The sequence below is a fragment of the Homalodisca vitripennis genome, chromosome 1 (assembly GCF_021130785.1).
Source record: "Homalodisca vitripennis isolate AUS2020 chromosome 1, UT_GWSS_2.1, whole genome shotgun sequence".
Lineage (NCBI taxonomy): Eukaryota > Metazoa > Arthropoda > Insecta > Hemiptera > Cicadellidae > Homalodisca > Homalodisca vitripennis.
The window spans coordinates 55,890,643-55,913,647 of record NC_060207.1 but is presented as its reverse complement, the minus strand read 5'-3'; the positions used below and the strand labels follow the sequence as shown (position 1 = coordinate 55,913,647).

The 23,005-nt window shown below is 33.9% G+C and overlaps 1 protein-coding gene across 3 annotated transcripts in view; it reads right to left on the bottom strand.

Moving 5' to 3' along the window:
* Positions 1 to 1,490: 1,490 nt before the first annotated feature.
* LOC124361801 (LIM domain only protein 3-like) overlaps positions 1,491 to 23,005 on the bottom strand; it is a 179,112-nt gene continuing 157,597 nt past the window's right edge. For 2 of the 3 annotated variants that reach the window (XM_046815792.1, XM_046815785.1), the window contains 2 exons: positions 17,130 to 17,271; positions 1,491 to 3,321 (listed from right to left, as the gene is read on the bottom strand). In XM_046815792.1, the coding sequence (XP_046671748.1) occupies positions 3,175 to 3,321; positions 17,130 to 17,271 (289 nt within the window). In that variant the 3' untranslated portion in view covers positions 1,491 to 3,174. Of the gene's footprint in view, positions 3,322 to 13,168; positions 13,210 to 17,129; positions 17,272 to 23,005 lie in introns of all 3 variants that reach the window. The other variant, XM_046815802.1, reaches the window with a different exon arrangement.

The window sequence follows — 23,005 nt, the reverse complement described above, 5'->3', positions numbered from 1 at the left end:
ATTACGATTTTAATATGTATGCAATTTGATTTATTCTTATATGTTAGAAATTCTTCAGACTTCAATATTCTTCAAGAAAAGATTACTCTTATGTCGATGAATCGTTCCATGAATATACTTAAAATTATATACAAATCCACCTACAAAAATTATTTGGTTAGTCACTCAAGGATTTAAAATAGCTACAATAACGACTATATACGTCAGGACTGCGGCAAAAGGTCAGCCTTTAAGATTCTTTTCTGTATACCTTAAAAATAAATGAAGTGAGTAAAGTATACATTAGCTTGATCCGTGAAACTAGAGATATGGAGTTTAATAGCTGTTACTTTTTTAAGATTATTACATTTTCCTGTATCACCGTTTTTACCCGCCTAAGAATATACATATAAATAGTAAAAAATACTGGAGGCTTTCCTATGGCAAATACATATACTCATTTTAAACATAGTAAGCTTAAATCGATTGAAGAAATTCAGTGAGAAATTGAGTGTCTGTACAATCGTACAGAAATGTTTTGCACTCACTCAAGTATTCAATGTTCATAATTTTAAAAACAATTTATTATTTTACATTCTTCTTTGGCGTTTTACCACACAAAATGAAAATTTTAAAATTCAATAAAATAGACATTTGTTTAAAATAACATGGTATCATATCAGCTATATAAGATAACGTTGTTTTTATAGGGTTTAACTCTTTAATTTTAATGTCATAACGCTCTTAGTCTCAAAAAATCATGTCCAAAAATAAACCATAAACCCAGAAAAGCTTCTAGAAGCTAAATTTCGTTCTTTGGAAATGAATTTCAGAACCCTTTTTACAGTATAAGCATACAATGTTGTGGGCGGCACCACAATCACGAGACTGTTAATACATGTTCGTACTTTATATTCACATGTGTTGTTGTATATGTATATCTAATATGTTCTGGATTATCTTCCAAATTGATGTGTCGTGTAGCATAGTCTTGCCGCTTATATATGCTTTGGGTTTCAGTGTGCACAATGAATCGGATATCCTATGATTCAGAAATTTTGGAAATACGTTAATCCTTATACCTACAAAATAAGTACGCAGCACAAACAATTGCAGTTGCTCTGAGACGATAAATATTATGGACAGAAAAAAAATTAATACTTAGACCATATACAGACATAATATGTAGATACATATACAATTTCGTCTGCCGTAATCAAGTTGTAAGTTACTACAAGAAATCTGATGAAAAGTGCTTGGTTTTGTACTAAATTTACTGAGAGTGGCAATTTTCAGATTCAATGAATTTAAAATCAAAACAGTATTTACCACCTATGTTTGTATGAATTTATGCAGAATAAGAATTTTCGTGTTTCTTTGAGTTTTGTTTATTGAATAACAAATGTTAAATTAAGTAAACAAGCCTGATATTGTTTTAAGTTACGCATTTTAATTTCAAATTAATGATGATTGAAATAAGGATGTCATTGAAGGTAATTAAAACTATAACATTCCTTTACTTATTGAAGTTTTATTCATATGATTAAGATAAATACATTTATACAACGAGGTAACTATCGGAGGAGTCCGTGTTGTCCATTGCTTCCATCCCAACAACATATAACTTATCTACATCGAAACATAGTTTTATTTACAACAATATTCCGTCAATATAATTTAACTTATTTCTAACCTACTTATTCTAGTATATCAATGGACACAGCAAGGTGTTACTGAACTAAACTGTGGTAACTCACAAGAGTGATCAACAAAAAATAACGATAACAAATTTTATCTAAAAATAAAACAACACTTAAATTATGCAGTGGCATTTTAAAAGCTTATATTTGTGGGTACGTGAAAATTGTGATTAAGTATGCATTTTTGGATAATAAACTAAGCAATAAAACCTTTCGTAAATCGCCAACAATATTTTCTTATATACAATAACAACACATCAATCGTAATAAAATAAAAGCGTCCAATTAAGAAATTTGAAATATATTTATATAAATATACTTTTAAAGTACTTTATTGTTTTATAGCAGTCGTATTCGTAATTCTATGAATTTAACTTATTAAGTGTAAATATTTGAGAACATTATGTAGATAGCAACAATGATTTAGTTGATATGTCCCTTACTTCTCTATGAAATAATAAAACTTTGTAATAATAATAATTGTAACGCAATGGAATTTGGTTATTGAAGTGTTTTAGTAAATTTTTAGAGTAATACAGAAACACAATTTCTTGGATGTACCTGTTTTTAAAATATATTAATATCATTGAAAAATAGTTTGTTTACTTTTTACATATTTAGGAAGACTACTTGCGAAATAAATTTCGGTAATTATTAGAAAAACCTAGAAGGAAGACGTGATCACCACTATATGAAGAATTTCAGTAATTCTTATTGATTAGAAAGTATTTTTACAAGTACTAGTACACAATAATGACGAAGAGCTAAACTTGTAGTACATTAAACATGTTCAACATTGTCTCCAAATATCAATGATATAATAGACATCTCAAAATATGAACGGGATGTGAACTTTATGGGGAACAATGGAGTATATGCAACATGGTCCATACGAACGCAACTTGCAAGAACAGTTTATTATGTATTGAGGGGAATATACTGTGAACAAAGCAAGAATATGAAAGTCAAAAGTTCATATAAAAAATTATTCCAGTTGTTAATAATATTAGTTAAAATTCATCCAACTAAGAGAGAGATTCTAAAAAGTCCGGAACTATCTAGATTTGTGTGCTTCTTCAGTGAAATAAACGTCAGACAAGATATTCGTTTTGAGTATTTCTAATTAAGACAATCTAAGTAATTAAAAATAAATGCCGTGCGTCGTTGCATTCACACTGTACTGTTAATACCTATAACGCACAAGGAAGAAAACAGGTACTCTTACTAATCTTTGCAAAGTTTTATTCTTTGGCTGTCGAGTCCTACACCAGAAGGACGGCTTTGCGAGAGCAGCAACATGAAGAGTTTCATTCTAAAGCTAGAGGGCTACAGGAGAGATCGCAGATATTGCACAACAGTTCGATAGGTAGACTCGGGGAGTGGAATGTGACAGTATATCAATCATAGTCGATGAGCAAAACAACGTAGTCTAGGGAACATTGATTGACAGGTTGCTGCCGAGGGGTATCCATCAACAGTAGAAAGGGCGAGCAGATCACTTGACATCGAAGAGTAGAGGAGGATCATTGGGTGGTGGTGGTGGGTAGTGGTGACCGTTGGTGACCTCCCGGTGACCTTCAGGGTGTCGACGGTCTCCGAGCTCGGGGCCGGGTCCAGAACGTGCTCCTCCAGGCAGGGGAGGCTGCAACAGACGCGAACTATGAACTAAGTCTGAAGATAAGAGAATGTATATCGGTAAAAATATATATTTTATAACTTGATCTCACATAACCGAAGAAGAGGGTTAGATGAATCAGAGTATAATCATAAATTTTTATATAAAATATGAATACAATCACATCATAAACCCAATGTACAAACAATTCTTCAGTTTTGGAACAGTGGGAAATTTTACATCTCCTTTGGGTATATATCATAAATTCACTTGAAGACTTTTTATGGATTCCAAAATTATTCATCTCCCCAAAATAAATTGGTGATGTTACTAAATTTAAATATTCTTAAATATTCTTTAAATATTTATGATTCTTAAATATTCTATATTTAAATAGTCATTGAGTAAATGACTTTAAATTAAATGTCTTGATGAGACAAAACCAGCAATACTAAGAAATCCAATTCCTGCCCGCTTTCTTAAAAATCAGTACCATGTGAGCAATGTACAATGGTTTGAGTTTCCCAAATGGATTTTAGGGTCAAGTAAAGATATTTTTCAGTAAACCTATCGTGCCAGACCACAATTTAAATATCTCGATTGACGAAACATAGCAGTCACAATTGGAGTTCTCTAAGTTGACTCCATTCAACATAGGGTCCAGTTGAATTTGGAATTCTACCTTTGTGTAAATGATGCCGATTTCGAATTACTGTGCTCAGAAATTGGATTTCTTATAAGTGGCTTCTCTAATTAATAAATTATTAATTAATAAATCGGGATCTTTAATTTTAGACATTACTCTGTGTTAATGCAGTTCTCACCCGATTTTGATGGAGAGGGGTAGTTTTCAAATCCATAAAAATGTCTTCAGATTAACTGCTAAAGGAGATTTGACTATAGCCAAAGTTAAGGTGTGGGTGGATTTTTTTGTATATTCGGCATCTATATTAAAATTTTAAACCAGTAATGTAAACGAAACTACAATACAAAACAAAAACTACAAATTTTAGTTTGCTTTTGTTCACGTCATACATTTTGCAAACAGTTACATAATGTACGTATAATTCAAATTCTACGAGTAAATGGGTTTTTTGTACATTCGGTACCTACTTTAAAATTTTAAACCAGTAGTGTAAACAAAACTACACTACAAAACAAAAACTACAAACCTTAGTTTGCTTTTGTGAACGTCATTCATTTTGCAAACAGTTACATAATATACATATATTTCAAATTCTACGAGTAAATGGTACGTAAAAAAGTGAGCATGTGTGAAAGATTTCGGTTTTGTGTATATACTTTGATTTTTAATATACGTTATTTCTCTTACTAATCTTAGGCGTAGCAGAAAAGATCTTCATTCAAGATTTGTAGTTTATAATAATTGTTGAGAGTGATCTACTGTGGTCACCATCGTAGTGATATGTAAGGGTAAAAATCGAACCGATCATTGTATTTAGAATACATGAGAGATGTTCCAAAACTTAAGCTTGTGTTTTTTCGAGTGTGTAGACTACTTTCCAGGTTACTTTTTCCCCTTTTAAATTACAATAGAAGGACCTGTAAAAAGAACAGTGACCCTTACACAATGGTTTCTGTTCACAACAAAACATGGGAGCCAATATGGTTTATTACAGAATATTGGAATGCGCTCCAAAATGACGTCATTTTATAAGCTGTGAGACGAATTATAAGTGATAAAACAACATTCCAGAAGTTTATCTGCTCAATCCAAACCAAACTCACCACATCATTGGAAAATGCAAGAGTGATTGTCTGAGGAAATCAAAGCCAGTGATGGTGGTGATAAGGGTTAGCAGGAGCTTAAATGTTTACAAAGCTCGCCTATTGTTGCCATTCACGGCCGGAAATTGGCAGATTAGGGCAAGCAGCGGGGCTTTGTGGGTAGCCCTTAATTATTGGCCGGTCCTAGCGAGGACGTGAGCGGTGTGTGACGATTGTACTCTACGTCGGGTCGGGGATTGAGGCGGATAAATTATCGCACAACAGCCAGAGTATGATTATGAACCATAGCTACCACAGCAAACATTTCATCAAGATAAAATAATCAGTCTTAAAATCTGAACAATATTCTTTTCGATTTTATCAATAGTATGACAATTTTAAATATAATAATATTTCCTTACACTTACACGTTTTTGTACTTTTATACTAAACTGTATTTTCAATGTAATTCTATTGCACCATTTTCGAAGAATTTAGAATATTCCAGGTATGTGTATATTTGCAAAGATATCTAAAAATGTGTGTTGTACTAAACTGTATGTTCAATGTAATTCTATTGCACAATTTTCAAAGAATTCAGGATATTCCAGGTATGAATATATTTTCAGAGATATTTTAAAACGTGTATTGTATACCCAGATTGATCTGAAAGTATTCGTCTCTTCCTATAATCAAACATTTTGTTGACTGGTTTTTGATACTGTAGTACCTTATTAGAGTGAATAGTGTTACCTAAAATATTCAGGGAGTTTGAATTTCACACTTTTTAAATTTCCACATTAGACTTTACATAATTGCTGATTTTTACAGCTAGTACTGTTTTGAATATTTACTGCCTCGCTTACTCTATAATTGATTTTTAAAGTTTGTTAAGAAACTTTTTTACTCTCTTTATGACAAGCAAAATATAAAACACAATTTGGACGAATAAAAGACATTGACAAGATCATTAACTGAAACCGGTGGATCAAAGGAAGGAGATATCATTGGAAGGGGGAAGAAAAGAGATATTATGGAAACAAAAACAATTCTTCTCAAGTAAATGGACTAGGCAGTGGTAAATAATTGTGTGGGTGCGGGCAGCTGCTAGGGTGAGGGGGTGTGGGGCGTAGGACAAATGAGCGCTGCCTCTCTGAATAACACGCAACCTCTAATTCCAGACATTTTGCTCAAGAAAAATGTGCCGATGTAATCGTCCCATCCCAACCTCTCTCTTACCATCCTTGTTGCAGACCTTCATGTCCGCTTCCAGCTGAGAGACGCTACGACTGATAATTCAAAAATATCAAAGAAAAACCCCTGAAGATTTCAAATATTGATTAGAAACCGTTTCGTATTAGTGACCATCAAAAATAACAGCAAAGTATGAGTGAAGTGACATGTGATGATTTCATTGAAACGTTATATTCAGGGATATTTATTGCCAACATCAGTTTTATATAAATGTATTATCACGTATAATTAACGATCATTCCAAACTGCACTAGAGCATGGTTCCCTCTGGACTTCTAGTATATTTTTTAGGAGTCAGGAAAGACAATCCACATCAATCAGCATTGTATATATATTTTCCTATAAGAGATATTGTCGTATGTAATAAATGATTAGCACTGATGCACTAAAATCTAAGTTTCTGATGTGAAACATTTTTGGATTTGATAGTAGTTCTATTTTAACAGTTATGTACAAAGTGATATAAACGGAGCTTCAGATGCGTAGGCGGAATTTGTTATGATTTCGCTATAACTGTCTACATTTTGTTAACTGGCCAATGTTTTAACTCGATAATGTAATGAACTGTTTTGTAATGTATTACGTATTTCACAAGTGCTTATTTGTTTTAAGTCAGTTCAATATGTTCACTAAGACGTTAAATTAGATTCTCTTATGTTTTTGCTATAAAATGGAAAGCAAACGTTCCTTCTTCGCCAAAATTTGTTGTACATATTGCACCACATGAACTATGTATCTAAAATATTCGAGAGTAGAAAACAAAATATATTTATAGGATTTTTGAAAATTATTATATAGAGTAGTTCATACTTGAAAATATTACTAGACTAGATTAGACAGTTAACGTATGTTCTGTCACATTACAAAATGTATAATTATATTTGCAATCAACATTATTTATCTAACTTTAATTTCAAATTACATTGTTCTTGAATTTCAGAAATTAACATAAAAGTTGGATTCTTAACCTTTTTAATTTGTAAAGTAATTGAATAATATAGTGAAAAATTGTTATATTTTTATCTGTAGTTCAGAGAAATTTGGAATAAGTGCAAATAAATGCTGCTGATTTTTGTCCGATCCCTGACGAACCCTAATACAGTTCACTGTTGATGCAAGTGAAGATGAAGAATAACTGAAATGTTCTGTTACAGTTTTCTACCCATTGTAAAATATTACAGTTGCCTAAAATTTATAATCCTTCGAATCTTAAAAAATCTCAACTGATAAGTGCTTTTTTTTAACTGGAAGCAATTTTTAACGGGTAACAATGTCTTGTCACTGTGAAGAACAAGACATGCTGTGTGTCAGACGCTGGGTAAAGTTCGCAAGAGGTGGTTATCAGGCAGAAGCAGCGCCGCAAATCGGCGTCATTTGTCGTGGGAAGCCGCCACTTGCACGCGGTAATTCGCCCTTGACGTCGCCCAATACTTGATTCAGATAAATTGAGAGTTTAACAAAGTTTGCACCCCTCCTCACAATTATCGCCAATCATTTGTTACCGGGGTCGTCGTCACCCACACACGTACACGTACTACGTGCCGTGTTTAGTCAGTATATGCTCCTCGCGTTTTTTGTGCGTGTTAAGTTAGTAACAGCCAACCGAAAATGCACAATGGTTCTCAAAAAATTAGTTATTATTCCTACGCATGAATAATATTTAACATAACTAAAAGCGGAAAGTTTAATTATTGTTTAAGTATTTAAAGTGGCTTGTTCTATAGTAATATAACAGTATCTAATTATACAGAAGAATGGGTTAACGTCAAGACTTGTTTTCAAAGGTATGAAAGGCCCAAATCGAAGTAACTTCTCTCTTGCGATCTTAGTGAGAGCAGACTTGCCTATAAACATGCATATGTATCCACTTCGAAGTTTATGGAGGCTCGCTGACCTCATAGCTAGCTGGTCATAGAGTGTTGTTTTAGTTTCATGGTAAGAGGCAATATGAACAGACGAGGAAGAATGAGATGTGATAGTGATATGCCAGTCCTTTCGCCAAGTTTCTCGTTTATAAATGGACTCTGCTGTGGACGAAGACAATAATCTGAATGCGCTCTTATAGGCGATCTGTATCTCTCCACAATGCTGAAGAACTTTGCAACACGGATTGTCTATGTGTTAATTATTCTTAAAGAGTGTGTCCGCTGAAGATATTCTAACTCAGAAAGACCTAAAGAGATTGCTAGAGTAAAGTTACTTTCTGTGTCAAGAGAAGAGACGATGACTGCACATAAACTTAATTGCTTTTTAAATTGGCATCACATTGAAACTAAAGTTCATAGTTTAATTGATAAAATCAGGAATGTCCAAAATATGGATTGGTATATGCTATCGTCGAGACATCGACTAGAAATATCTCCATTTAATCATCGTCTGCAGGCGTCGTATATCGTCGTAGTTCACGTTGGTCGCGACCGCCCACACTTCATCTCTACGATAAGTGTCACATTAGTGGAGTATCAGGTACATTGTACCACTGCTTTTACGTCGGTTGTTCGGTGCAGGTTGTCCGTGTAGTGAAAAAATATGAATCGTATCAGCCAGGTATTGATTTTCCTAAGTTTTCGGAACGTAGGGAATCCGCTAGTGTTGATAAGCCAACTCAAAGAAAGTTGACACTGGCGTAAGTTACTAGTTTCACTAGTACTGGTTTTAAAATGTTTCACCTTATAAATAACTGTGAACTAAAGTGCAACACAAGGAAATTTGTAACATTATAAAGAATTCAAAATATATATGTTTAATAAAAACGTTCTTATAGATGTTACATTAAGTATAATTGTCTCTTGATTAAGTTATATAAAAGGATGGCAGTATATTGAGATGACAGGTCCATCCTGCGTCGGACAGGCTGTAGCCTGTAGCGAGGGACATCGCCCAACTGGAAGGATTCAGCACACGCGTCATTTGTTTTCAATTTATCATCCAATTATCGTACCTGTTGTATTGATAACTTCCCGTTTTATTTGTGAAAAGGCCACTTTGTTGTCGTAGCGTTTAAATTACTGTTTGATATTGGATTTATTTTGTTTTCTTCACGGAGAGCTACGAATCTTTTATCTGATCTCTCCTCTTGTTCCAGATAAAATAGCAGAAAGTAAACAACACATGACAAAAAATTGTTCTTCCTGAAACTTTGGTGATTTTTAAAAAATCTAATAATATATTATATTGTTTATGCAAAAAATTTATATTCATCCACGGTTCGGCTTTTCGATTTTTAATTATTAAATAATGAAGATCAGCAAATGTTTAGTATTGTACTACGTAAAGAAAAATACAAACTTTTGTGCAAAGGCAATGTTAATTGTAAAATACGTACTAATGAATTTGATTAAATTACTTTTTTTTATAATACTCAAAACCCACAATTTAAATAATATCTTTTATTGATCAGAAATTGCTAGTAATTGTGAGTAAACTAATACAGTCAAAATCTTTCTAAAGAATAGAATTGCTATATTTTTAATATTCCCTATAAAACATAATTCTGGCGTAAATATAAGACAAAGGTACGTGTAAACAAAAATATTTGTTAGGCTGACATTGTTAAGCACAAAATTAATAGCCGGAGGCAGAGTGTGTCGGTGATAAGCTTCTTATCAGAACAACAGGTCCTAAGGAAACAAGTGACTCCTTATCGCCGAGATTAGCCGGTAATTGGCCCGCAGCGTCTCTGCTCCTGTCTCGGTCTTGGTCCTTGCGGGCCGGATTAGGCGCCCTTTAATTGAACCATGCTCCCGACCCGTGGCGCGTATCGCAAGTACGTGACTCCCCCTCTGCGTACATTGTTTCTCGTACTGTTTATATGGAGACATTAATTAAACGGCTACGTTATTACAGCAAGGGCGTCATTTATACTGTATAACGTTGATTATGATAAAGACTGCAAATTTTATCGTATGACTCACTTTTATCATATTATTATATTACAGATTTGGTATGAAACGAGAATTTGTATGACTTTAGGAAGGTAGCGCAGTGGACGATCGGTAAAGTTGGGATTTATTCACTTATTTACTTACAGGACAATCACTGTTGAACTGATAAGTGTAAAAATGAAGCGAGTGTTGGAGCTCTCCATAGACTTATCGACAGCAAGCTGCAGTACAAGAAACCCTGTGCGAGATGGGTGTCCAGACAACTCACGAACGCTCACAAAGAAACCTGGCTTCAAGTCAGTCAACAGCTGATAAATCGATATTTGACAGAAGGAGAGGTTTTTTTTTTAAAAATATTTGAAACGTGTGATGAAACATGGATCCACCACTATGAGTCAGAGTCAAAACGACAGAGCCTTGAGTGGAAGCATTCGACTTCTCCCTCTCGCATGTAATTTAGGACACAGCTAATAAATTGCCGATAAAGTCAAGCTTACAGTATTCTGGGATTTTCAGGGACAAATTTATTTTGATTTTCTTGAAGGCCAAAGATCAATCAACAGCCAGTACTACTATGACATGTTGGAAAACACGATAAGATCTGCCATTCGTACGGGTTCTTGACTGAAGGCGTGATTTTGCTTCATGACAATGCCCGTCTACATACAGCACAGCTGATGAAGAAAAACTTCAGAAACGGGCGGGAGATACATCAGACAGCCCTGACCTCGCCCAGTAAGACTTCCATCTGTTTGGACCTCCTTAAAGAGGGTTTACGAGGAATACATTTTCGATCCATTGGAGAGGTCAAAATCAGATACAAAAGAGACTTCGAGATCAACCAAAATAATTTTATGCCAAGGGCATCTACAAATTTAGGAGAAAGATAGAACAAGTGTATACGTGTTGCTGGGGACTACGTTGAAAAGTAACCAAAGTTTTGCGCTAACTGAATAAACCGTGTTGAGCAGTAGTAATTTGTCTCGTTACTTATTGAATAACCATCGTATAATAGACTAGATTGAAAGAGCCTGTAAAATACAATCAGCTGTTCTGTGTAAACATTATTTTGTGACTGCACAACCATATACTATTTTTATATTAATTTAACCACTATTTTCAAGTTGTTTACATTTATAGCCTTGAAAGCGTAGACTTAACAGTAACAACGCTTCTTATTTCAGTCTTACTACTGTTTAGCACACAGCAAGAAAATATCCAGATAAGAAAATTAAATGTTTTATGAAACAACTTTTTACTGTACATTTCAGCAAATGTTAAGTACGCGGTGCTCGGTCAATACTATAATGTAGATACTAAAGACATTTACAATAAATTTATATACTAACAAAATAAAGTGTTATAAAACTATTCTTAGTTGTCTTTTAACAGAGAAGTAGGCTTTTCATACCTGTGTGTGTTTATAAATATTTCCTTGATTGCGGAAATATGGTAACGTTAAATATGGCACAAAATATAATGACTGAAATAAATTACAATGCCCATAAATACAGAATTTTTTAAAATATTTTCTTGGTCGTGGCAATAAGGCAAACTCAAAATTGGGTTCGGAAATATAATTTATTTGAACCAGAAGTGTTCATACAGGTGCAAAGCCTACGAAATTGCGTGCGAAGCGGCGTGTAACTGTTAGTAAATAATACAATATACTGATAGTATAATTACATGAAAAATGTAGTATCTCTAACAATAGTCTCCAAACCAATAATTACAACAATTTATACTTATATATTGAGTTTACTTATAAATGCTTTAACGTATACTTGTAATTTTTAAATGGGACCGTATTACGGATAATAAGTAATCCGAATAAATATGCAAATTAGTATTACGTATTTACTAATATTTTTTAACTTAAGAGTTATTCTAAGCAAAGTTCATTATTATTACTCCTAAATGTAAATAACAAAATAAAGAAAAAGATTTATTTTTAATACGTGAAGAGTTTTATACACGGATCAAGAGAGACAAAACACAATTTTTGTCTTTATTGTTTTTAATATTGTTATAGCTAGTCTATTTGCATATGTTTAACAGCCAACAAACAAGGCAGTTAACTATCTTCTTAACTGTATTGTATAATCCATATACTAAGTATATTATATATTTTGAATAATCATTGCTAATAGTTGTATCCAGTTATATTTTGAAACTGTCATTCAAATCTGATAATTTCTAATAACATTTTCATTCATTTAATTCAGATAAACAAAGAAGTTACAGTGTTTTCTTCTTACTAAAACGAGTTTTTTTAGTTTAAATATAAGAATTGTTTGGTAAAGTTATTGAGGTATTTCTAAATTACAATACACATTTCTAACCTCATACGTAGCCAATATGTATTATGCTGCATACAAGATCACGTCCTAAATGTCGTAATCATGAGAAGGTTGTTTTTATTTATAAAAGAATTGATTGAATGAATGATTGAATATTTATTTATTTCCTCATAGAAACAAAGATCTCAACATACATGCAAAAACAGGAAATGATCTCCACATGGGCACAGCCTGTCTTCAATTACACTTACACAGTCGTTAATTAAAGACTACTCATGAAAGGTGTATTAAATAGTCACCATTATGTTCCTAATGCCAATTAAAGGCATAATTTATTTTACATTGTACAGTTTTACTAATTTTCATCAATTTTATTAATGTGAACATTTTAAATTAAAGTAAAAACTTACATGAAAATAAAGACAAAAAATGTGTAATAACTGATTCCTTAAAACATAGCATTCAATGGTATTTAAATAGCTGTATATAGGAATGGTATAATGTTTATACGAGTGTAAAATTTGTAACTGTGCTCCGTATATTTAGCTAATTAACCCATTTATAATTAAAGATTGCACTTTAATCAAACATTACGAGGCCATGTTTAATTTTAATTTTATTGATTTAGTTTTAATGTAATGAAATGCTCTAAATGATTATTTAAGAAAGAAATACTTGATTAATTTCAAATGATTAAATAGTACTTACAGGGCCGTCGCGACCGGTTTCCCCGGAGTAGTGACTTAAACCTGTAAGACCAGAAAATGGCCTTAGTGAAAGTGTCTAACCAAGAAATATATTGTTAATATTAGTCTTAACGTTTATTAGGAAGGATGTAATGAATAATTATGAAGTAAATTGATGTAGGCTACATTTTGTTTAGACGATTTTCAATAGCTCGCGAAACGGATAAAAAAAATCTGTAACCTCAGAAATAAACCGATTTAAAATTTGGTCTAATTCGTCAAAAACATATAATTGCCAAATCGTAGGAGGGGAATTTTTAAACACGTGGTATGTATTTGCTTGCCAAAAAAGTGGTAACTAGCAACTGTAAACAATGGATACAAAACAATGTAACAATAGTGTTGTGTGTATTACTGTCAATGACCATGAATATAAAGATTGCCTAGATGGTGGAGGAAGGTGTTCCCGTTTCACAAGCTGCTGCCGCCCCCTTCTAAACAGTCCTTTTAAAACATAAAACTGAAAAATAAGAATATTAAAAGTAACACAGCAAGTTCTGAATATCGTTTATTTCATTATATATGTTCATGGTAGCTTCTTTTTTCGTTGTTTTTTTAACAACAGTTCTGATGTCTGTAAGCGATGTAATACGGCTCAAGCAATTAAACTGACATGTTTTATTAGACCTTATTATTTTATTAGACATATTTTATACAGACTGAGCTAACTAAATAAGGAAGGCAATTCTATTAAACGCGTTTTTATACTGACTTTTTGTCTATTTGTATATTGATTTTACTTGTCAAATTGTTACAGATAAATGATTAATGAGTGGAAATGCAAAAGGAAATACGTTACAGAATTTCAATTTTGAATTGATTTTGTCTAAAAAAAACTTAATAATTTACTGACAAATGTTTAAATTAGGTTTTTGGTTACTTGTTGTACACGCTCTATGGCATTTCAATGAAGAGTTTCAATTCCCATCAGGCAAGTATAATACAATCTTGACATTAAAATAATTATTACAAAAAAATCTTTACAATGGTTTTTTTTTTCAATTTTGTTACAATTTAACTAAATATAGTTAAGTGATTATTGATAGCAGACTCGATAACGTACCTACTCTTATGGTAGTATTAGATATGTAAAACTATTACACGACTCACTACTTGAAATACATTACTCGTATAGAGAAATCAATAACAAACACCGTGAATTTGTGACGTGTTTAATAGACTTGGGGACTGAGCAATTCAAACACTTATTTGAATTCTTCAGAGCCTCTTCTTTCAGTTTTTCTAATTACGAAGGCTTATATATTTTGATGCCCTTCATGATAAAATTACACAATGGGGCTGTTTTGAGGACGAAAAATTAAGGTTGTGTTGAGGAAATGTAGTCTTAGACAAAAGAACGTGGCGCGAATGATGGCTGTGTGCGCATACAGTTCTGTGTTACCAGTTTTAATTATTAGCTATATTTGACACAAGGCCGAGTAATTTGAAGTTTGTAATGGCGCCATATTTTGTTTAACACTTCTCGATTTACAACATATCATAACATTATCTTTTGCATTTATATATCAGAATAAGATGCGTTTTATTAATCTTTTAAACCTGAAATAGACAAAATTACAGTACAATAGAAAAATTCCAAATGATTCTAAAAATTTTTGTTTTCTGAGCTTGTTTGTGTATAAAACCAATCGATGTATAATAGAACTTTTTTACATCGACGATAAAACCTTAAAATAACAACAGTTACACACGCGAATGGTAATTCCAAAGACATCTAAGTTATGTACCAGCTATATTTTATTGTTTCGCTTTTGTCGCCTGTGTGCGGGGTAAAACAGCTGTAAATCAGGTGATCCGCGGCACGGCGACAGTGCTGGCCCATCCATTACCCTTACCACGCCGACCAGGTGGCTCGGCTAACGAGCAAACAGAGTGCATCTCTCCCAGATTTATGGCGGGAGAAAGGGTGAAGTTAAAATACTGTTCGGTAAGGGGAGGGGAGGGGGTTGCTATCTCAAGGAGCTTAGAGATAACGCCTAAACGTTCTGACTGCTCGGGGCGGTATCGAAATCGTTTAAATGAGTGTTGGCGGCTTCCTCTAGACACATTCAGACTTGATACATATTGTGATTTCTTTTGCTAAAATCCGACTGTATTGACGCAACCTTGAGTTTCTACAATAAGAACTAAAGTTAAAATATAAACTATTTTACTCTAGTATGTTTGGTCATAGGATCCGTTAGGATGTGTTATACATGTCTAAAAATATGATCGGTGTGCATCAACAAAAGTTTCAGTTTTTTTCGATGCAGGTATTGGGGTTTTTAACAAACAATTTATAAAATGTATCTCTATAAATACTTTATTGGCTGAGGTTGAGCGAAGCCTATCACTCGAGGACCGAAAAAATTTAATTTCTGTCTGTCTGTCATTCGATATTAGAAAAGCAAATTTACATACAAATGTGAGCGTGAATTAATAACTAAACTGAATATAAATATACGAATTTTAACATGTGAAATATTAATCTCCAACACAAACAACATAATATTTTAGTGATGTGGTGTGTAGCATAGAGGTAAAGAAAAGTGTGTAGACATTTATTAATTAAACACTGCAAAGAAAACTAACTCAATGAACAAAATGTGAGTGTGTCATGACAAGATATCTTGTGAAAGATTTCATATGTAAATGTACAATTCCAGGTTCACCAGCCAGCTTCATTACTAACTCAGGTCGTTACAAAACTAAAAAGTACTATTAAAAATAAAATTGCCGGGTTAACAGGTGTTTGAGAAAATACAACTATATGTGAGTATTATGAAAAACTCTTCAAGGGGGTTTCACACATTTTATATCTGATTACGTAACAGTGGTATTTTAACACATGGATTTAACATTTAGAAGGCAACGTTTAATGAAATAAAATACTCTTGTCGATTTCCTGAAGCGACAATAGCTGTCTCCTGGCCGTGATCGGTGATGGATGTGGGTGTCTCTGTCCCGCCATTAATTATCCTTTGTGAGATATTCATTCTGCGCGGTTTTGTAGCGGTGGCGCTGCAGCATTGTACTGGCATGATTACTTTACAGCGTCTCCTTCATCGTCTCAGGGCGCTGCGCTGCATCAATCTTGATCTGGCGGAGAAAGGGAGACAGCTCATTGAGTAGTACGGGCCTGATTGTCTCAACGCTTCATCGGTGAAAGTGACCGATTTATGACAATGTCCCTACTTCACTTACAATGTTTGATTAGTATCTTCTCTACTACTATACTTTATAATGGTTTTAGGATATCCAGAAGAGACCTAGGAATTTCAATAAATGTAATTGGTAAGAAAATAGTAGGCGCTTTACTATTCCATTAACTTATCTTATACTGGTCTGTAGCTTTTTATGTTTGCTCTCTAGGCCTACTCTACACATTAAAATTTATATATACTGCATCAGAAGTTGTAATATTCCGGCTTAACATACGAAACAAACTTTCTAAAACTGTGAGTGAACATTTCACTCTTATATCTAAACCATTTTCAAGGAATCCCAAATAACAGACGGCGGTAAAGCGGCTTGGTAACGCATCTCTCCCATGAAAGAGATATAAACATAGAGTCGAGCTGTGAACACTACGCACACTTCTACATCTGGCCATCGCAACCCGGCTAATGTGTTCTATGTTCTATGAAAAAGTGAAGATAATGAGAACAAACTTTGACATATACATTACACAATTAGTATTTATATCACAAGTACGTTGCATTTAGACTATTTAAAAAAATATTTCGTACTAAGATTGATTTCCACTCAAATTAACTGTATTAAATAAGAATTTAAAAGCTGTTCGTGGCACATCGTATAGACAGCTGATGATTTATTGTGCAGGCTATAACTGACTATTAGAGCACTTGGGTTGCGAGGGCCCACAACACTTGGTCAGAGTACAGTCTGACTGCTAAGCTTACCGGCAGGTGGCTGGTGTGTCGCTTGAGCTGAGCGATGCTGGGCGGGTTGTACGCCATGTTAGCGAACACTAGCCGCTCCTCGTAGTCGTACTCGCACAGGATCTTGTTCTCGCAGAGGTAAAACCTATCGCCCACGCAGAACCTGCAACATTCAAAATTCGGTGAGTGTCTTGAAGTTTTATTGTCATTGATTGGATTAGCTGCATAAAGGTCACTTTGATGTGAAACTTAACTTTATTAAAACAATGGGTGAAGTGAATAAAAATAAGTACATAGTCGCAGCTACTACGAAGTAATACAATTTTATTGAAACAAAGTGAACAAAGAACAGTTGCCACTAGGTAGTTACTACTACAGGCTGCCCGAAACATAAGGTAGTTGTTACTTCTTTACCATCTAATATACAGTAGAGTAGTAATTATTCTACTTTTGTGGACTCCTGACTGTCTCCCCAAGAGACGCGATATGGAATTCCTGTAGGCTCAATTTCCCCATGAGAAGCACCGCTTAAATCACCTTTTGGCGATTCTCTCAAATGATGAAGTCGCAGAACATGGTGGTACTCTGAAAAAGAGCTATGTGGACAGGACGCTGTTTTCCGTCTTATTACTGAACACCCAGTCATTAAAACTCATTGAATAGTATAAAAGTGTCAAGTTTAAATTCGTGACCATCTTCAACCACTTCTAGTTATAATCCGAGGTTAGTAATAACGCCTAAAAATATCCGTTTTTATGTCAAAGATTCTTCTCGTGACATCACATTCTGACCCTTAAAATTGTATGTCAGACCTACGCCAGACTCCACAAATGAGAAGCAAGTATTACGGAAAGTTGAGTTGCTCAGTTTTATTCACATAAATCTAAATCAAATATTACTGGATCCAGAAAATATGAAGCAAGCTCTATCCTTTGATAGAACTTTAATTTTTATTCACTTGAAACGAATTGATTGCTTCGGAGTCAACATACTCTGTAACCGAAAGGTCACGGGTTAGAGGTAATTTAAAAATCTCCAAATGGGTTTGGATCTTTTCTCTAAAAACAATTGGGTATACATGATACTACTGGTGTAGGAAAAATCCCTAAGTTTTGACACGAAGTTTTGCACACTAAATATTGTTAATGTAATTCTTCGCACCGAAACCTTTGATACAAGAGTCCTTTCATGTTGAGGGTAATAACACCCTATTCAGGATCATATCCTTACGCATTTAAGAAACTATTTCTGCAGTTAGAAGATTAGAAAGGAGGACTGGAGGAACAAAACTAATGATTTATGATTTAAGTTGATTGCATTTTCCGAACGAACCATTTATTTAGAGCTCCAATTTTGTGTTTGTGGAAAGGCTTCAAAATACAATACAAAAGAAATGGAGGCCTAAATCTATTATAGTAATGTAACATCTGCTGCTACCTTTTGTACTGCACTGTTTTTAGTATTTTAAAATAAAGTCGTCTCTTTCAAAAGATTATATATATATATATATATATATATATATATATATATATATATATATATATACATACAATATTATCCGACATTTAAAGGCGGTTAATGGTGAATATAAAAAATAAAATCAGCAGTGTTTTGAGTCATTAATAATTTATTTTGTTATTTAATTGTACTTGGGAATATAAATCTCATTTAATACGAGACTCTATCTCTAATCACAGTGTTTATTGGTTTTAGCTTGTTTTATATTAACAAACTTAGTTTGTTCTGTATTGTTTTCTGTCCATGTATCAGCATGTTTTCACATTAAACCAAGCAGTATAAGAGTGAGATACTGAGTCGAACACGTTTCTGCTCGTATACTGAACGCCGAACGCTATCTGATTAGAACAAGTCATCAATTAGTTCTCTTATCAGCTGAACGATTCACGGACCGCCATTTAGTAACTGCCGCGCTGCCGCCGGGCTCGGCTCGTGTAATTTACGGCAGAACAAAGTTGAATGTGTTCGGTGCGCCGCTCATTTTGGGGGTTTACACTTCCTGTACTTTGTGCTATAATCTTCACTGCTTACAACTATGGATCGTCTGAAAATGTTTATTGATTTTCCATCAGAAGGATACTGGGTTATGTTGCATCATTTTAATATTAAACAAAACCTTGATATGAGAATGACATTTAAGGGTATGTGTTTGAAAGGCTTTTTGCTTAAAAAGATTTAAAATGTTGTTAATTTATATTCATACATCCGTATTGTGAGTTCCTATACCCCATAAAACGAATTACAATTAAAAAAAAACAAAGGCACCCTTCACTTATAATGAGGACCAATTTAATATAAATAATTTTTAATTTGTAGCTCAAAAAAGGCTCATTAGTTAATGTTTTAATTTAGAAAATGGTTCTTGAGAACACATTGATTTACTTTTAGGATTCAGTTAAAATCATGAGATAAATAAATATATTAGTGAAACGATTTTTGCGTTTTAGTCAACGAGTAGAAATGAAAGTAATAATTGAAACTGTATTTTATACAAACGAATGACCTAATAAAATCGTTACAAAAAACATGTCGAGTGTTATATATATATATAAGAACAGAGTTTGGAGATCGAAGCATAAAGGAGGAATTACGTATTTTAATAAAAATAAAAAGTAAGATTTTTAGTGTCAGACAAACAATATGAAATATCTTATTAGCAAATGCTTAAGTGTGATTCTTTTGTTACATGGAACTCTGTTTTAATGACAAAATTATTTGTAATTGGTAATTATTTGCAAACTTCTTCTTCGACTTTACTTTTAAAAAGTGCAACAGAGTTCAATGGGGATAGAAAAGGGCCAGGTGTTTACAAAGCAGCGACATACAAATAACTGATTGTGGAGTAGAAGTGAACACACTGTGTAATGACAGATGACAGTCAGACTGTATGATCAGGTGTGTTGTTGCTTTGGTTGAGTTGATCATGTCTAGTCGTAGTTAATCATCTGTTAGAATCGTGGCTGCGTGTACAATCAGCTGTCTATACACATGTCACTGCATTCTTGTGCTGACCTGCGTATTGAGTGTCAATCAATCGAATGAGGAGAAGAGCAGACGATAGTCAGACTGTACGATGAGATGTACTGCTGAGAGCGGTGAATTGGTTGAGCCGATCATATCTCGTCGTGGTCAATCATCTGTTACAATCCTGTCTGCATGTACAATCAGTTGTATACACATACATCACTTCATTCTTTTGCTGACCTGTGTATTGAGTGTCAATCAATCGAATGAGGAGAAGAGCAGACGATAGTCAGACTGTACGATGAGATGTACTGCTGAGAGCGGTGAATTGGTTGAGCCGATCATATCTCGTCGTGGTCAATCATCTGTTACAATCCTGTCTGCATGTACAATCAGTTGTATACACATACATCACTTCATTCTTTTGCTGACCTGTGTATTGAGTGCCAATCGATCGAATGAGGAGAAGAGCAGACGATAGTCAGACTGTACGATGAGGTGTAGTGTTGAGAGCGGTAATTTGGTTGAACCGATCATATCTCGTCGTGGTCAATTACATGTTACAATCGTGCCTAGATGTGCAATCACTCGTATACGCATATACATATACGTACTTAATTTTTTGCAGACCTGTGTATTGAGTATCAATAGAATACATGGGGGAATCATATAGTCAGACTGTATGATGAGGTGTACTGTTGAGAGCGTGGATTTGGTTGAGCCGATCATGTCTCGTTGTGGTCAATCATCTGTTATAATCCTATCTACGTGTGCAATCAGCTGTCTACACATACATCAGTTCATTCTTGTGCTGACCTGTGTATTGAGTATCAATCGTACACATTGGATGGGGGGGGGAGGACAGACGACAGTCAGACTGTATGATGAGGTATACTGTAGAGAGCGGTGCTTTGGTTGAGCCGCTAATGTCTCTTTGTGGTTAATCATCTGTTACAATCCCGCCTAGATGTGAAATCAGCTGTTCACACACAAGTCACTGCATTCTTGTGCGTTGAGTACCTATCATGTCAGGTAATGGAAGTTCTGAAAACAATTTCAAAGTACTGTAAACTCATACTGTATTCTGAAGAAACGGTACAAACGGAAGTTTGTCTACAAGGGGATAACTTCTTTACAGTCAAAGCAGGAACACAATTTTCAGTGCTAGCTTATGGTCTTTAAGAGGTGTTACTACTTTTGATATTTATATTAAAGATACAATAATTAGATATTCGGAAATAAATAATAGGATTTATAATTATAAATACTCCAATTATTAAGGTCGGTAGTTGGAAATAGTGAAATAAATCGATAAATCAATAATTTGGTATGTCAATTAATGTATTTTAGCACATCAGTATTTTATAAAATATGCTCTTTTTAATAAGGTATAAGCTACATGTGTATTTGTCACAGGTGTGCAAAAGCTCTCAGAGTATAGTTTGGCGTTGATTCACTAAATCAAGGCTATTCAGATTTGCACTAAAAAGGCTAAAGCAGATACACGGGCACCAAACCTTTCCAATCCTCGAATCTTAATTTTCTAAGAAAACATTGTAATATTCCGTTCAATGTTGAGCAGTATTGTAATCAGTACCGTACGCTACATCTGGAGGCGGTCATCACCTAACTTATTGAACAAACTGGTGAAACCCTGAGTCTCTCAATTACAACTCGTTGTTTCCTATTCATAGGCAATGGCCGAGGGTCGAGTTTAATATTAGAGCCAAGACGGTAGTTCAGACCGCAAGGACAAGGGTCTAGCCGCACATACGTCTTGTTGATAAATAGAAGGGCTCCTAAGGCAGTGGTCACTACATACACCCTGCTAATCCAACCCAATATCAAGAGGTCATTATACTATAAATACTACATTCACTTTACAACAGTTGTTAACTTCCTGATTTGAAATTTGACTCTACAGAGATAAATTATTTTATTGATCTATTGTACTTGATTTGTTTTTAAAAAACTAAACTTACTCTGGAAAAAATATTTCTGAATAAATTAAGAATTTATATCTTATTCGATAAAATGCAATCATGGGTGAAAGCGGTATGCTATTATTCTGCAAGGGGTAAATCCACGGTAGGCTGAGTGCCCATTAAAAAAAACCCGCTTTTTCAGAAGAAACTAAATTAAATATATGACCAAACATCAATAACAGTGAACAAAAGATACATATAAAATGATATAGAGTTGCAATGTACCACAAACGTATGTAATATAAATAGTACATAATAATGTTTAGGTGTTAATTCTGAAGCGATGGTCTGAGGAACGAGTAAAACACCAAGCAGTATATACTACATTGGTGGGTGATATAACACGTATTTCTAAATTTTTCATCATAATTAGAAATGTAGTATTAAGCGTTGCTACACCTTTCCTGAACTCTTTTTCAGGAACTGACACTGTAAGCATGATACAAAAGAAAAAAAGAAAGATTAAGTAAGTTATATTTATCTATTGTTGTCTCTAAACACAGTTCTAAAGCACATTAATTTAGGACGTGTTATTAGTGAACAGCCCCTGGATGGGCCGTCTGTTTTTCTGGGATATTAGGTTATTTTAAACTCTCTGGGGTGTCAGCCCCCTCCGAATTAATTTAATATATGACACTGGCATGAACAAGCAATATAACTTAATATCAGCACTAAAGTTTTGTCTGAAGAACCAGGAAAACACAGATTTAATTATCATCAGTATGAATACTCGTATGTGATATTACATATATTTATCGATGTTTAATTAAGTATCAAAACAAATATCCCTAAAATATTATTTTGAAGAACCAGAAAGACACAAAGGTTTACCAAAGAAGCAATATGTGAAGGGAATATAACTCGTATTTGTCGATGAAAATCAATCGAATGAGAACACGTATTCCCACATTACGTAAGAAAGCGGGGCAT